The 17,699-nt window shown below is 31.0% G+C and overlaps 1 protein-coding gene and 2 long non-coding RNA genes across 3 annotated transcripts; all 3 read right to left on the bottom strand.

Annotated features, from left to right (window-relative positions):
- Positions 1-560: 560 nt before the first annotated feature.
- Positions 561-2,149, bottom strand: LOC110229468. The gene is made up of 3 exons (XR_002332860.1): positions 1,560-2,149; positions 830-897; positions 561-642 (listed from the first exon to the last, which is right to left on the bottom strand). It is a non-coding gene; the product is annotated as an uncharacterized LOC110229468 (long non-coding RNA).
- Positions 2,150-4,533: 2,384 nt separating this feature from the next.
- On the bottom strand, positions 4,534-6,165 carry LOC110229232. Its single transcript, XR_002332728.1, has 3 exons — positions 5,137-6,165; positions 4,694-5,028; positions 4,534-4,611 (listed from the first exon to the last, which is right to left on the bottom strand). It is a non-coding gene; the product is annotated as an uncharacterized LOC110229232 (long non-coding RNA).
- A 3,485-nt stretch (positions 6,166-9,650) lies between these two features.
- On the bottom strand, positions 9,651-11,228 carry LOC110229080. The gene is made up of 4 exons (XM_021027919.1): positions 11,140-11,228; positions 10,349-11,040; positions 10,183-10,274; positions 9,651-10,046 (listed from the first exon to the last, which is right to left on the bottom strand). Exons 1-4 carry the CDS (start codon positions 11,226-11,228, stop codon positions 9,651-9,653), a joined length of 1,269 nt encoding a protein of 422 aa, XP_020883578.1.
- Positions 11,229-17,699: the final 6,471 nt, after the last annotated feature.

Below are 17,699 nucleotides of genomic sequence, written 5' to 3'. Positions count from 1 at the left end.
TGGGTTCCCAATCGGGTCGAAATTTTGACCGGAAATCTATTAAATTTGACCCGTATATCTGTCAATCGGATCCTTCCATTTTTGATTATTTTACCCGAAATATTTGACTCGGATATTCCTTAATCGATACTCGCTACATTTAATCCAAAAGACATTTACTCTCTGATTTTTTCAAGATATGGAGAGTATATGTAGTTATAACAAATTGATTTTCGTAAGGCAAACTGTTTCCTATTTTAATGCTACATTTATCATTTGTTTCCTACATATAATTCGATATTCATTTTACCTTATCAAAAAGAAAATTGCTTCATAACCAAAAGATTTTATCCTAATTTGTTTAAGCATCAACCTAGCATATTCTCTTTATTTCCCAATTTAAATATTTCGAATTATACGAAATGCTTGCTCATTAATATTTTTAAATATTCTCTAAACCCTATAACATACTTATCCAAACTCTATAAATAGTCGTTCATTTTCCACTCTCTAAACACATTCTTTCTCATTACCAAATTGTAATATATTACAAGTTCAGAAACCTTACCAGCAACAATGGTTGCATCATTTGCTGTTTTGAGGGATATGAGAGAGTGGAAGACCTGTTGAAAGTGTTACACTTGTGGCGCCAATATACAAGACCTGTTGAGTAAAAAGAGTGAATTGCTACTGTGGTTTGGAGTTTTAATTTGGTTTTCAGTTGCTTTGATCCATTTTGCTTTTGAATAAATTGTGTTTTACAACTTTTCAAGGTTTCTTTTTTGCTTTTCTCAATAATATATGTCAATGTCAATATTTCTCCTAACACAAGTATTTTGAAAGAACTAACCTGATGTAAACCAAGGTTTCATACTGTAAGAGCCATCCACCATGATCAAGATGTTTAGCTTCTTCTTTCTGTTGAATGAAAAACGTGAACATTTCTGTTGAATGAAAAACGTGAACATTTCTTTATATCACAAGTCATGGTTCAATCTTTACTTTCTACCTGTGGCGGAGCCAGAATTTTTGTTTATAGAGGTCATATATATTATTATTTTTATTTAATTACATATTAATATTAAATAATATATTTTATCTTGATTTATGATATTTTATAGAAATATATGTCAAAACAATTTTGAGAAAAAGAACGAAAAAAACAAGATATCCGATGATACAAAGAAAAAGAATCAATATGTAAAAAAACCATTAGAGAATTGTAATCATTTTTTAGGAAAAAACAAAACAAACATAGAAAGAAAATTAATGTTGAATGAAAAATTAAATATGAATGGGGTCAAAGACATAAAATTATGGCATGACATAGGGGTCAACTAGGAAATTTTGTACCAAAATATCTAAAATCATTAGATAATTTACCTTATAATTTCAAAACTTTAAAATGTTATGGGGGTCAACTGCCCCCCTCCCTCTTAATTGGCTCCGCCGCTGCTTTCTACTCTTCAAATCACAGAAAATCGGGATAACTATGATTGGTCGCCAAATAACTGGAAAAAGGACATGTAAGGTACTCGAGAAATCTACAATCTAATTAGAGAACATCAGCCAATTGTTACCTGTTACCGTGAGGTTTGCTTCGCGGGTGGAATTCCTAACACAAGTTCTTAACACAATTACCGCCTCCATCGAAACATATCCATATCGGCTTGGAAACCCTTGCTGATTTCTTGGTAAGCCTCCATCTATTTCACAACTTCTCTGTACGCTATCACCGCCTCCATCGAAACAGATCCATATCGAAACCTAGCAGCAACGGCGGTAACATCGCCAATCTGAGGAGTGATTCGACGCCGTAATACATAGCCTCATCGTGTAGCTCTTGCTTGCGCCGGAGGAATTAGCTCGGAGTCGACCAATACGGAGGAGATTGAGAATGACGGCGAAAATCTCCGGGTCACGATCGATGAAAACTGGATTTGAGCCATGGGAGGTTGGAGTCGATAGAGCAGCAAGAAGAGAGTCTGGGCAAGATGACTGAATTGTTGACGCGTTGGTTTCGAAGACTTCGCCGCCAACGTTGAGCTTCACTCGCTCGCCACCATCTGAAACCACCATCACAGTCCGGTTCGAGTTTCGATTTCAGCTTGAACCGTATTTTACCAAATGGGCTATGGGAAGAAAAACGTAATTGTAATTGATGACGTGACAACTTATATGGGTCTGGACTAATTTTTATTGGTTAATTATTATCAACCCAAACAATCCTGATGGGATTTTTTATAGAAATTGATTTAATTAGGGTTTCAACTAAAAAAAAGAATCTTAGAGGAAGGTTTCATTGTTAATTACAAACGAAGAAAAAACAATCATGTCTATGTCCAAATAAACACCTCTGAATTTGAAGAGATACGCGAGTCTCATGAAGTTTGATAGATAACCGGTTATTTGATAGAAGCATAGCAAAGGGTTATTTGATATATAAAAAAATGGAAAGTGGATTTTAAGATTTAGGGAAATAAATTAAAGTTTTTCAAATCTCAGGTTTTATTCTTTTTTTTTCCATAAGACAACAAAAGTAAACTAACTTTTCATTATTCATATAAAAAATTTATAATATTGTAGGACAAGTTATATGACCGGACGATGTTATAATTTATCAAAATAACATAATCATAAAATATTTAAAATTACGATTTTTAACTATGTATGTATTTTATAATAATTCAAAATAACATCTTCCGGTCATATAAAAGGAACATCATATATTTATGTTTAAATTAGGTAGATAGGTTTTAAAAAATTAGCCCAAATTTGATATATTTGCACTAAATCATCATATTTGACCCGCTGTACACCGCGATTAATTATTTTTTATAGTGAAAATTTTATGAAATATTTAAATTTATAAAACTTTTAAAGTATTTATAATATTTAAATTCTAGAAAAAGTTTATAATATTAATAATATAGATGAACTCTATTAAATTCCAAAAATATGTATATTATTGGGACCATTTGAAAGCAAACTTTTAAATTGACTCGAATTATATGCTTTTTAAATAAAAGTATTATTGCAAAAAAATAAAAAATGATGTTGAATTTCACGGGACAGAGTTATATGGTGGGACGGGTTTAGGTCGATATTAATACGGGATGGTATACCACGGGTGAAATCCTACAATTAACATTCAAATACAATTATACAATCTTATATACTAAAGAAATAAATACAACATAAAATTTTAAAAATTTAGTTACAAAAACAATACGTAATTAGTGTTGGACGTTTGGCAACAAGAACATCATTTGCATGTGTGGCCATGTCTTCGCGGATACTTCGTGTAGCCAGCCATCTTTATTCCTAAACCAAACCAAACCAATCCATATCCATATGGGTTTAGTGTATAATGGATGATGAGTCAATCCAATTCATTTAGCAAATGGTTTGGATGAAACCATAACTCATTTAAATTATTGGATTAATGGATAAACTCATTTAATCTATTTAATAAATTTTCCATGATCTAAATAATTATCATAATTAATAATTAATAATTATCATACTACAATCATCATCATCATCATCTCATCATCATCATCATCATCATCATCATCATCATCATCATCATCATCATCATCATCATCATCATCATCATCATCATCATCATCATCATCATCATCATCATCATCATCATCATCATCATCATCATCATCATCATCATCATCATCATCATCATCATCATCATCATCATCATCATCATCATCATCTCAATAAGAATCAAGTAACACACATTGTGCCTGACTTATTAAATATCCGATTGAAACAAAATGGAGAAAGAATGTGTAAATTCTAGCAGTGAAGAGGTAGATGAAGTCTGAAACTTTCTTTTTGATTAAAATCTTAAAACAAAAGTCTAAAAAGCATAAAGAAGAGCTATAGTTATAAAGATTAAGATCAATGTTTGCAAGAGATAGAAGGAGAGAAGCAAGAAACACAGTCGTCGAATTGACTTCAAAAGCCAAATTACTTGGATCGATGTCTCATCTTTCGTCTCTTCGTCTTAAGCCTCCTCATACGCTTCTTCTTCCGCTGCAAACAAAACAAGTACCATAAACCATTTTTAAACCAAATAAAACTGGCAACACCCACAACAATTGCCAATCAAAACACAACATCAGAATCTACTCAAATCACTAAGAAACAATACACAAATCAACAAACTTGGATTGTAATAGACACAAGCCAATGTAAGTAAAGAACCTACCTTTGAAACATTGGCCAAAACATCAAAATGCTCTATGAATCTGTTCTTGTAAGATTGTTTCTACCTAAACTATAGTTTTATTATTCGAACAGTGAAGACGCAACACTGTGAGACTGAAAATGAAACATAGAGAAGAGAACTCACGAATTGCTTTCTGGCGAGAAGCCTGTTGATTAGATAAAATCTAAAACATTAGATAACTCGAGTGATTCAATACACAACAATTCAAAAAATTCTAACAGACTTAAAGATCAAACACACAAACATTAGATAAAATCTACCAAAAGCATAGCTAAAGTTCTAGATAAAAAACTGACCTTGGCTCTCATCTTTAGTGTGTTCTTCTCCAACAGATTGTTCTTCCACATAATTTGAATCCGACCGAATAGTGATTATCTCGCAATCTACAATTCATAAGAGAAGATATTAGTAATATAAACTAACCCAAGTGAAGCAAATAAATTGATAAATAATAGTATTTTTTACCTTCATCATCAACCTTGTAACCATGTATCCAAGATCGAGTACATAGTAACGCTTGGACGTTACTGGGAAGAAGTCGACTCCGGTATTTAATTGTTGATCAAATGAGATCCAATACTAAATGAAGACTCAAAAGCTACAGTGGTTATGGGTATGCTTAGAATGTCCATTGCCATATACGTTAATGCGCCGAAACGATTTCTATTCTCTTTCCAATACTGCAAAATATTCAGATTAGGATGGCTTCTCATCTCTAGCTTTGGATCCTTCAAATACATATCCAATGCCGACTTTCCTTCTTCCATATAGTCTGGACCATCATCTAAGTCAAACAAATCCTGAAAACGAATTTTAACATATTACAGTCTCAAAAAAACTCATAAAGTCAAGAGAACTTAAAACTCATAAAGTCAAGAGTACTTAAACTTGCAAATATAGAAACTTACATCTTGCACGTCTAAGTTCCCTCGTCCTCGTTCAAGAACACAAGAGCCTGCTCTTGTAGATACAACTGGAGTCAAAGGAAATTTTTTTTGATATTCTTCAAAGAGCTTATAAAGCTCACTCTTGAGGTGGTCTATTTTTGCTTGTGAAGTGAATGGGTCCAGCTCATCGTAACATCGCTTTAAAAGTCTAAATTTCATCCTAGGATCTAAGACAGCTCCCATCGCAAGAATCACACTGTATAGCTCCCTATATTTATCATATTTCAGCCTCATCTTGTAAATCATCTCACGAATAACGTTGTCATCGTGGTATCTATTCAATTCCAGCAAACACTATCATCCATATATGTCCAAAGTATAAGTTAGATGTAGAATAACTCCTTCTAGACATTAAAGTAGTGATACTATAGAAGGGCATCAAAATCTCATGAATTAACTTTGCTCTCTTCCAATCTTGACTTGTAGGGCAGTGTTTGTAGTTTTTGTCAACCACCTAAACCTATTTAATGCCCGCTCATACTTTAAAGCTTTCTCAAGCATCAAGTACGTAGAATTCCATCTATTTTGAACATCCAAAGACAAAAGGACTTCACAATCACCCTCCACGCATTCTGCTAGCGCAATACGTCTAGATTTTGAGCCTTTGAGATACTTCACAGTCTCTCTAATCTTAGTCAATGCACCGATAATAACGTCTAACCCATCTTGCACAATGAGGTTTAAGATATGTGCACAACATCTCACGTGGAAAAACTCTCCTTTGCATAACAAATCATTATCTAAATTAAGCATATCTTTCAATATATCTTGCAATGTTCCATTAGCTGTAGCATTATCGAGAGTCAAACTAAATACTTTTTTCTCTATTCCCCATTCCTTTAAGCATTCATGGATTTTACTAGCTAAAGCATCATCGGTGTGAGGAGGAAGGATATCACAAAACGATAGAATTTTGCTATGCAATATCCACTTCATATCTACATAGTGTGCAGTCACAACTATATATCCATCTCCATAGACTGTAGTCCAACAATCTCATGAGAGCAACGAGATATAGAATTGATGAAATCTCCGCTATGGTTATTTTGCCCTTCAAGATCTTAACGAATGTTGGTCTATAAAAAATTAAAACAGATTTACTATATCTCCAAATTTTGAATGAAATTAAGAAAACTAATCTTCAAAGTTATTTAACATTTATTTTGTTGAAAACAATATATATATATATATATATATATATATATATATATATATATATATATAGTCTTAAAACAAAACGTTTAACTCAAATTTCTTTAGGTACCTGTTTTCTTTGAAGTAACATATATATAGCTTGGTCTTTGATTTAAAACATCTTGTTAAATTATTTTTAAAGGATTTGGCAAAAAATAAATATTGGGTTTGCATACTTACGTTAGATAAAAGATTATTCATAAATCATATATATAAAAGTAAGGTTTCATAGATAAAAGAATAAGAAGAAGAAGTATATATGATGACAAAGATTATTCATAGATAAAAGATTATTCATAAATCATATATATAAAAGTAAGGTTTCACTCTCTTTTGATTGGTCAACTTGGCAATATAATTTTTTGAAATTTTTTTTTAATTAAACCACAAATAAAACACATTTAATATATACATTTAACTCACATTTTAATATAAAACCGAAATTATATAAACTATGCATTAACTATATTCTCCACTCAATTTTATTTAACACATATTTATTTTTCAAAATTGTAACTCTTATCAATTCTCATCCTATAAATACTCATTTTCTCATTATCTTCCACTATATCTCAAATCTTTATTTTTTTTATTCTTTTGTGTTTTTTTTTTTAATATAGAACTTATTTTTTAACTCAATACATTAACAAGGGGAATGATACATCGTCGCCATCATGTCGTCTAAGTGAGCGAAAACAAACGCTTGACTAATTTTGTTTAAGTTAATGTAGGTTTACACTCAAATCTAATAATCTGTGTAGTTTAGTTAAATTATTTTAGTGTTGGAGTTGAAAAATGAACTATAACTTTGTTGAGGTATAAAAACGTATTTTACAATATGTTCGGGTTGAAAGGACTTTTTCCCCGTTGTATGGGTTAAAAAACTCAAATTAAATATCATTGTAAAAGCTTAATTCTAAATTTTAAGTTCTATATTAGTTTTCTGATTTGTTTTTTCAACCGAACAAATTGTAAAATGCGTTTTTATATATCAACAAAGATACAGTGCTTTTTTCAACCTCAACACTAAAATAATTCAAAACAACTACCCAAACTATTAGATTTGAACAACTACAGTGACTTAAACAAAATTAGTCAACTGTTTGTTTTTGCTTAATTAAACGATATGATGGTCATGAAGGATAACGTCGTTTTAGTCATTTGAGTCCATAAACTCAATACATTAACAACGAAGTGTCATCTTGTCTTTACAAGTGTTATTTTGTGTTAACAAATTGTAAAGTACGTTTTTATATATCAACAAAGATATAGTACTCTTTTCAACCTCAACTCTAAAATAATTCAAAACAACTACCCAAACTAATAGATTTGGGATCCTACATTGACTTAAACAAATTTAGTCAACTGTTTGTTTTTGCTTAATTAAACGATATGATAGTCATGAAAGATAACGCCGTTTTAGTCATTTGAGTCCATAAACTCAATACATTAACAAGGAAGTGTAATGTTGTCTTTACCAGTGTTATTTTGTGTTAACAAAACATCGTCGTTTGTTGAGTTTATGGATTCAAATGATCAAAACGACGTCGTTCGATTGAGTTTATAAACTTAAACAATGTCATGTGGTTAAGATAAATGATACATCATCGCCATCATGTCGTTTAAGTGAGCGAAAACAAACGCTTGACTAATTTAGTTTAAGTTAATGTAGGTTTACACTCAAATCTAATAATCTGTGTAGTTTAGTTAAATTATTTTAGTGTTGGGGTTGAAAAAGAAATTATAACTTTGTTGAGGTATAAAAACGTACTTTACAATATGTTCGGATTGAAAAGGCTCTTTCCCCGTTGTATGGATTAAAAAACTCAAATTAAATATCATTGTAAAAGCTTAATTCTAAATTTTAAGTTCTACATTAGTTTTCTGATTTGTTTTCTCAACCTAACAAATTGTAAAATGCGTTTTTATATATCAACAAAGATATAGTGCTTTTTTCAACCTCAACACTAAAATAATTCAAAACAACTACCCAAACTATTAGATTTGAGCAACTACAGTGACTTAAACAAAATTAGTCAACTGTTTGTTTTTGCTTAATTAAACGATATGATGGTCATGATGTATAACGTCGTTTTAGTCATTTGAGTCCATAAACTCAATACATTAACAACGAAGTGTTATCTTAATTGTAAAGTACTATATCTTTGTAAAGTACGTTTTTATATATCAACAAAGATATAGTACTTTTTTCAACCTCAACTCTAAAATAATTCAAAACAACTACCCAAACTATTAGATTTAAACAACTGCATTGAGTTAAACAAAATTAGTCAACTGTTTGTTTTTGCTTAATTAAACGATATGATAGTCATGAAGGATAACGCCGTTTTAGTCATTTGATTCCATAAACTCAATACATTAACAAGGAAGTGTCAACTTGTCTTTACCAGTGTTATTTTGTGTTAACAAAACATCGTCGTTTTGTTGAGTTTATGGATTCAAATGATCAAAACGACGTCGTTCGATTGAGTTTATAAACTTAAACAATGTCATGTAGTTAAGATAAATGATACATCGTCGCAATCATGTCGTCTAAGTGAGCGAAAACAAACTCTTGACTAATTTTGTTTAAGTTAATGTAGGTTTACACTCAAATCTAATAATCTGTGTAGTTTAGTTAAATTATTTTAGTGTTGGGGTTGAAAAAGGAATTATAACTTTGTTGAGGTATAAAAATGCACTTTACAATTTGTTCGGTTGAAAAAATAAATCAGAAAACTAATATAGAACTTAAAATTTAGAATTAAGCTTTTACAATGATATTTAATTTGAGTTTTTTAATCCATACAACGGGGAAATAGCCCTTTCAACCCTTTTAATGTGCACCTAATAAAAAATGCCCCTTCAAAAGTTAAAAAGCAATGAAATTAAATATCATTGTAAAAGCTTAATTCTAAATTTTATATGTGGAGTACAGTAATAGGAAGAAATTGCATATGTTAGTTCGAGGGAATTCGTTTCACTTGAATCTAAGTGTCAATTAAAATGGTGTATATAGCTTGGGATATATTGGAATTGCATATGTTAGTTCGATGGAATTGTTTCACTTGAATCTAAGGGTCAATTAAAATGGTGTACGTAGCTTTCAATTAAAAGGTGAAAGATATTGGTTTTTAGTTTCGGATTTTTGGTGAAAAATATTGGGCTTTAGTTTCAGGTTTCTATGATTAGGATTTTAATCTGGTAACCTATTAGTAATTCAAATATCGAGGCACAATAAGGAATATGGTATTAATGCACAATAAGGAAATATGGCTTCTTCAAGTTAGAAGTAATTTCGTCTTTTTCCTCTTACATTGCTTCTTCTTCCTATCTCTACCTTTCAATATCTTCACTTCATTCTCCAAATGTTTGATTCTCAAAAATAATTCCTCATAAGTAGGTTCTCTCGTTTTCATCATCTTTTTCTCTTCACCATCTCCTTGATCCTCTTCAGTCATAGCTTCTCTTTTTTTCTTCCTTATTTTCTCTCCACGAACTCTTCCGTCGTTTTTTTCCTTATTGACGCTTTTCAAACCATGATCGACCCAAGTAACAGCTCCCAAACCTCCTTCTTTGCATATGACTTGCATAAGAGCGTCAATTTTCTCATCCACTCCTTCTTTATCCCAAACAGGTGGCTCTGACTTATTGATGAAAACATTCTTAATGATTTCCTACATATTTCAAGGTAAAATCAACATCTTTCAAAGGTAAAATGATCAAAATTGAAAACGAAAGTGAAAACAACATCTTTCACGGCAAAACAAATTGAATTAACACAAACACAAACATAAGAAACAGCCCACATACCTTATCATAAGCTAAGATCTTATCAATGTCGATATCCTTTTTCCCATACGATTTTTGGCCATTGAACTTCAGAAGAGGAGGACTTTTAGTACCTGAAAGATTATCAATCTTTACTCCGAGACTAGGAGAAAGATTGTATATCCATATTTGAAGTACTTGTATGAACCCATGTATTGTGATTGACCCTCGCTCCAAAGCTGCACTGATTTAATCAGAGTCTCAAAAGCCAATCTGCCCCAAGGATAACCCTCAAAATTGGGCAAATCAATGACCATACGAGCTCGATTACATAGCGGTTTTTGGCCATCGTTGCCGATGATGACAGTAGCTAAAATAGACAAATACGCAAAGCGAATTTTGTCGTCGTCGTCTCGCCAACTTGCAACCTGGTCAACCACATTTATCAGATCATCCCTACTTGGGTTCTCACTTTTCTTGATTCCTATCTTTGTCCACAGCACTTTATGCACATGTGTCATCACATATATTTCCTTGTCATCAGGTAAATGTGCATAGTTAAGACCCATTATGTTTTCAAACTCTGACAGAGAAAACCGAACCGGTGTACCACCGAACAAACACCACATCTCGTAATATTTCTCGCAGACAAGTTGCTTCACAAGCAGGTTTTCGACAACCTTAGACGACCATTTGAAATTATTGACTACGAACCGTGCAATTACCCCCAATGGAGAATTAAAAATGTGGTTCCACGCTTTTGGTCCAACAGCATTTTCCACCTTTTGCAGAAATTTAATCTTGCTATGGTAGTTGATGCTTCTAACAAACTCCGGTTCACAACCAAGTGAAAATAACCGCAAGGGAAATCCCAAATCCAGATTTGTTTTAGTCGACACCCTGAAAACCATGAAAAACCAAGATACAAAAATGAAAAAAATGAAAAAGAAAAAACAAAACCAAAACTTAAATCTAAAATTGAAAAACAACAAAACTCACTTCTTTATCTGATGATCTCCCGTATCAGTGTCTCTTGATAGGGTTACTGGTTCATTGGCCTCAGGATTAGTCCTGGAAAGATGATTCATTATCAATAATACGAAACCAAGGTCAATCATAATTCTAAGCCACAAAGAAAACGTGCAGCCAATAAGCAAGTGTCCTGATAGGATTGGGCCTAAACCAAGTCTAAAACCGAAAAAACATCAAAACTCACTTCTTTATCTGATGATCTCCAGCAACAGTCACTCAAATTAAATATCATTGTAAAAGCTTAATTCTAAATTTTAAGTTCTATATTAGTTTTCTGATTGATTTTTTCAATTGAACGTATTGTAAAGTACGTTTTTATATATCAACAAAAATACAGTGCTTTTTTCAACCTCAAGTCTAAAATAATTCAAAACAACTACCCAAACTATTAGATTTGGGCAACTACATTGACTTAAACAAAATTAGTCAACTGTTTGTTTTTGCTTAATTAAACGATATGATAGTCATGAAGGATAACGCCGTTTTAGTCATTTGAGTCCATAAACTCAATACATTAACAAGGAAGCGTCATCTTGTCTTTACCAGTGTTATTTTGTGTTAACAAAACATCGTCGTTTTGTTGATTTTATGGATTCAAATGATCAAAACGACGTCGTTCGATTGAGTTTATAAACTTAAACAATGTCATGTGGTTAAGATAAATGATACATCGTCGCCATCATGTCGTCTAAGTGAGCGAAAACAAACGCTTGACTAATTTTGTTTAAGTTAATGTAGGTTTACACTCAAATCTAATAATCTGTGTAGTTTAGTTAAATTATTTTAGTGTTGGGGTTGAAAAAGGAATTATAACTTTGTTGAGGTATAAAAACGTATTTTACAATATGTTCGGGTTAAAAGGGCTCTTTCCCCGTTGTATGGATTTAAAAACTCAAATTAAATATCATTGTAAAAGCTTAATTCTAAATTTTAAGTTCTACATTAGTTTTCTGATTTGTTTTTTCAACCGAACAAATTGTAAAGTGCGTTTTTATATATCAACAAAGATACAGTGCTTTTTTCAACCTCAACACTAAAATAATTCAAAAAAACTACCCAAACTATTAGATTTGAGCAACTACAGTGACTTAAACAAAATTAGTCTACTGTTTGTTTTTGCCTAATTAAACGATATGATGGTCATGAAGGATAACGTCGTTTTAGTCATTTGAGTCCATAAACTCAATACATTAACAACGAAGTGTCATCTTGTCTTTACAAGTGTTATTTTATGTTAACAAATTGTAAAATACGTTTTTATATAAAAACAAAGATATAGTACTTTTTTTAACCTCAACTCTAAAATAATTCAAAACAACTACCCAAACTATTAGATTTGGGCAACTACATTGACTAAACAAAATTAGTTAACTGTTTGTTTTTGCTTAATTAAACGATATGATAGTCATGAAGGATAACGCCGTTTTAGTCATTTGAGTCCGTAAACTCAATACATTAACAAGGAAGTGTCATCTTGTCTTTACCAGTGTTATTTTGTGTTAACAAACATCGTCGTTTTGTTGAGTTTATGGATTCAAATGATCAAAACGACGTCGTTCGATTGAGTTTATAAACTTAAACAATGTCATGTGGTTAAGTTAAATGATACATCATCGCCATCATGTCGTCTAAGTGAGCGAAAACAAACGCTTGACTAATTTTGTTTAAGTTAATGTAGGTTTACACTCAAATCTAATAATCTGTGTAGTTTAGTTAAATTATTTTAGTGTTGGGATTGAAAAAGGAATTATAACTTTATTGAGGTATAAAAACGTATTTTACAATATGTTCGGGTTGAAAGGGCTCTTTCCCCGTTGTATGGGTTAAAAAACTCAAATTAAATATCATTGTAAAAGCTTAATTCTAAAGTTTAAGTTCTACATTAGTTTTCTGATTTGTTTTTTCAACCGAACAAATTGTAAAGTGCGTTTTTATATATCAACAAAGATACAGTGCTTTTTTCAACCTCAACACTAAAATAATTCAAAACAACTACCCAAACTATTAGATTTGAGCAACTACAATGACTTAAACAAAATTAGTCAACTGTTTGTTTTTGCTTAATTAAATGATATGATGGTCATGAAGTATAACGTTGTTTTAGTCATTTGAGTCCATAAACTCAATACATTAACAACGAAGTGTCATCTTGACTTTACAAGTGTTATTTTGTGTTAACAAATTGTAAAGTACGTTTTTATATATCAACAAAGATATAGTACTTTTTATAACCTCAACTCTAAAATAATTCAAAACAACTACCCAAACTATTAGATTTAAACAACTGCATTGGGTTAAACAAAATTAGTCAACTGTTTGTTTTTGCTTAATTAAACGATATGATAGTCATGAAGGATAACGCCGTTTTAGTCATTTGAGTCCATAAACTCAATACATTAACAAGGAAGTGTCATCTTGTCTTTACCAGTGTTATTTTGTGTTAACAAAACATCGTCGTTTTGTTGAGTTTATGGATTCAAATGATCAAAATAACGTCTTTCGATTGAGTTTATAAATTTAAACAATGTCATGTGGTTAAGATAAATGATACATCGTCGCCATCATGTCGTCTAAGTGAGCGAAAACAAACGCTTGACTAATTTTGTTTAAGTTAATGTAGGTTTACACTCAAATCTAATAATTTGTGTAGTTTAGTTAAATTATTTTAGTGTTGGGGTTGAAAAAGGAACTATAACTTTGTTGAGGTATAAAAACGCACTTTACAATATGTTCGGGTTGAAAGGGCTATATCCCCGTTGTATGGGTTAAAAACTCAAATTAAATATCATTGTAAAAGCTTAATTCTAAATTTAAGTTCTACATTAGTTTTCTGATTTGTTTAAAGATTCATCTCCATTATCTATTTTAGATTATCATCTTATAAGTAATCATTCTCTCATCCTCTTCTACTATATTCATATATCTTTTTTTTTGTTATATGGGTTGAAATCAATAAAAACATTATTGTAAGAATTTGATTCTATTTTTTTCTCATTTTTTTTGTTCTTAACACCATAATAGATTATACCTATTTCTTCTTTAATTTTTCTATTTTTAATTTTGAATTAACATATGTAAAATAAAAGTTTTGATGGCTATAACAAAACTTTTAGGTTTATTGGAGATTGAAAGTTAAAAATATCAATTTTAATCATCACACAAGAAGGGAATGAAGTTGAAAATATCCATCTCCATTATTTACGTTGGATATTTGATTATTTTCTAACGTAAATATTAATGTATTTTTTAGTTATGCAATATATAATGAAATAAATAATTCTAATACATTTATCAAATATTTTTTTTCTTACCTCTTTCTTATCTCGAATAAATTTTTGCAATTCATTTTCAATATATGTATCATTATATTTAGTTTTTGTGATCCAATAGATAACTATATTAAGATTATTATAATGTTTATTTTATTTAAAATTTGAGGTTTAAGTGTTTTTCAAAAAAAAAAAAAAAAATTTAAAACAAATTTGGTCCTTAAGATTAAAAAAATATGACATCATATGTTTAATGAAAATTATATTTAGTTAGTAGAAAATTAGAATGAAACATAGCACTCATACTTAAATGAAGTGAAATATAGAAGAAGAAATACTATAATTAAAAGAACTAGAGAAATATCCGGGCTATGCCCGGTAATATATTTAACGATTGAGATTTTTAGATTAATTAACTAAAGTTTAAATTCAATTCTAGTTATACATTAAAAAGTCATATGATATTTTTTTAACATTTAATATTTATAACATATATGATACTATTGATTTATTCATTCTATATATTTAACAATTGACATTTTTTAAATTAATTAACTTAAGTTTCAATTGAAATTTATTTTTTGTTTGTTATTATTATTCTATATAGTTTTTTTTTCATCTATATCTTCTCTAATAATTTATTTATTTTGTTAACCATCTCTAATTTATTTGTAGTCGTCTCTCAGAGTTTTTTTTTTGTTAACCATCTCTGTTAGATTCAATCATATTATTCTTTATTTTTTATTTTTATAAGGTATTTATTTCATTTTTTCTTTCCTAACTTCCTCTTTATTTCATTTTTTTCTTCTTCCACTTTGACGTTTTGTAGAAGATTTGTTTTTGTGTTTAAACTTATCTAATGTTTCATATCATATTAGATTTGAAAACATAATTTAGAGTGATAATATGAAAATCTTACGCAATGTTGGTCTAAACATGAACAAAATTACTTGTTTTATGGTTAACAAAAAAAAAATCACTTGTTTAATTTCCATGCGATCATTCATAGCGAATGCTTAATCTTAACAAAATCAATTTTTTGGTGGTCGAATATTTGGGATTTTAATATTTTGTAAACAACCTGTTTGGTCTTTTGTTGCGTCATACTTGCGAATGATGCCTACATCATGTATTTTAGATTACATAAACAAGTATGTAGCTAAGTTTTTTTTTTTTCGAATGAAATTTAGCTCAGTCTTCTTGCGTTCACCTTATCATCCTTCAATGACCACTCCGTAAATCTGATCATAAATTCTGATTATAAATTGATTATCAGACATGGTAATCTTCTTCTTAATAATGATGATATCTTAATTTTTTCTTGATGCTTTAACGCTATTTGGACGTTTATATTTTCTTATATCCTCACACCTATCTGATTTGACCAGTTTATGTTTCTAACATCGTTATCTGTAGTGAATAGTGATCTCAACGGCAAGAGCTTTCCGCTAACACACCACCTCTTTCTCATTATTTGTCACATGATGCAACACTTTATGTTGCTCGCCATGTCTACTTTTTCTTCCTCAAGGCTAATGCATCTTATCCATCTAAGGAACAATCTTTTAGTGCCATATCTTTTGCTCCACCTTCAAAAAAAGTGTGACTAAGTCGATCAATCGCCAATGCAACATCAAGAAAGGAGGGAGTTTAGATTAACAATTACCATAAAGTTCTAGAGCCAGTAATTTTATTTAGGACTTATGGTAGGGTTTTGTATCAAAAACATTCTTAAGGTCTAATATATTATTACCCACCAATCACACCTTTAGTATATATATTTTCACGACGCACAGACTTTTTTTTTAAGATACACATACTTGTGAAATGTTTTCTGCATATTTAACATGTGATAGATGTATGATATATTTAATATTTTAATTTAAATAATAAACCCTAAGACTGCAGAGCAATGTTTTTAAACCCGATCCGGATGGTGAACCGGATTACCCTTTAAATCACCGCGTCACTCAGTCAACAGATTCGACCACGGATCAATTAATTTAAAATTTATTTAATGTATTTAATATTTCTATAGATTATATAGTTTTATAAATATAAAAATAAAAATAATGATACCATCGTTCATAACATATGGAGTCTAACAATAGCAATAAAATGATTAAAAATTTTATATCAAACTAAAAGTTTAAAACCGTAAAAAATACTAAGATAGTAAGAGATCACCAATGACGGAAATAAATTAAAAATGTCACGATCCGTTTTCTTGGGATGGTTTGTGACAGTCGCGTTGCTTCCGCGGGGATATTCCATTTTGGTAGGTGAACGTGCTTCAGTGAGGGGCGTGAAAAACTCAGGTTGGAGAATCCTTTTGGAGTTAGACAGAACAATTCAGGTGGTGTTTGGGTATATGTCGCTGATCGAGGATCAGACTCAAAAGAAGGGATTAGGCCATTCGTACACAAACTGGTCGTAATCTGAAGCCGATCACCTAATGAGCCCAAGGCAGGGCGAAACCAGTCAGAGTTGGTCCAAGGTATGAAGGTTGGGTTGGCAATAATGAGATTATCGACCGCCGCACGGTCTTCTAAGAAAAATTCCTTGACATGAGAGAGCTAAGTTTAGTGTGACTGTGTGAGGGAAAGGAAGAAGTTGAAGCTTTGGAGAATAGAGGGAGAGACAAAACTGTCAGGGTCTGGTAGAGAAGAAGTTCGACCTAGAAAATCGTTGGAAAAGGTAAAAAAAATTTCTGGGATTGTAGGTAAGACCTATATCTAGATGTGACACTTTGCAGATATTGATTTGAGTCAAAATTCTAAGAGTTATCTGCGTTTTCGTGAGTTGTTTTGTTTAAGACGCGATTTGGACTAGCGTGTATTCAAAGGAAGATCGCGAGCGAACCTTTTGTCGGATCGTCACGAAATTTTGTGGGTAGCTTCGGGATATCTAGAGGAAGTGTTTTCAATGGTAGTATTTGAAAGTGGATGGTTAGATTTCGTTTCGTGATCCCATCTTTTAGGCTGAGGGTTCTGTTATTTTTCCATAATTTTTACAGTTTAGGTTAAATGTTGTTTTTGGTTGTTGTGCTTGGCTATAGGGTGAGTTGAGCTTCAGTTGGCGAATGGGAAGTCACTGCTGGTAGTAGGATTGTTGTTTTTGGTTAAAAAATTATCTTTGTTTCATGGTGAGTGCGTGACTATGAGCATATCTAAGCGATTAAGATTGTTTGATTTGCGTGTTGTGATGTATAGGCTGGACTTTTGATGGATCCGAAATTGAATCTCTGAGATGGTTGTG

The sequence above is a fragment of the Arabidopsis lyrata genome (assembly GCF_000004255.2).
Source record: "Arabidopsis lyrata subsp. lyrata unplaced genomic scaffold ARALYscaffold_4, whole genome shotgun sequence".
Taxonomy (NCBI): Eukaryota; Viridiplantae; Streptophyta; class Magnoliopsida; order Brassicales; family Brassicaceae; genus Arabidopsis; species Arabidopsis lyrata.
The sequence above is the reverse complement of the archived record's forward strand: the minus strand, read 5'-3'. Positions and strand labels throughout refer to the sequence as shown.

What these genes read in the sequence shown, in the direction of transcription:
- LOC110229080 (XM_021027919.1), bottom strand. Translation starts at nt 11,228, where the DNA reads ATGAATCATCTTTCCAGGACTAATCCTGAGGCCAATGAACCAGTAACC. An exon ending in GGGTCAATCACAATACATGG is followed by an intron (nt 10,275 to 10,348) that starts GTTCATACAAGT and finishes ATAATCTTTCAG; the next exon opens with GTACTAAAAGTCCTCCTCTT. An exon ending in AGATCTTAGCTTATGATAAG is followed by an intron (nt 10,047 to 10,182) that starts GTATGTGGGCTG and finishes TGAAATATGTAG; the next exon opens with GAAATCATTAAGAATGTTTT.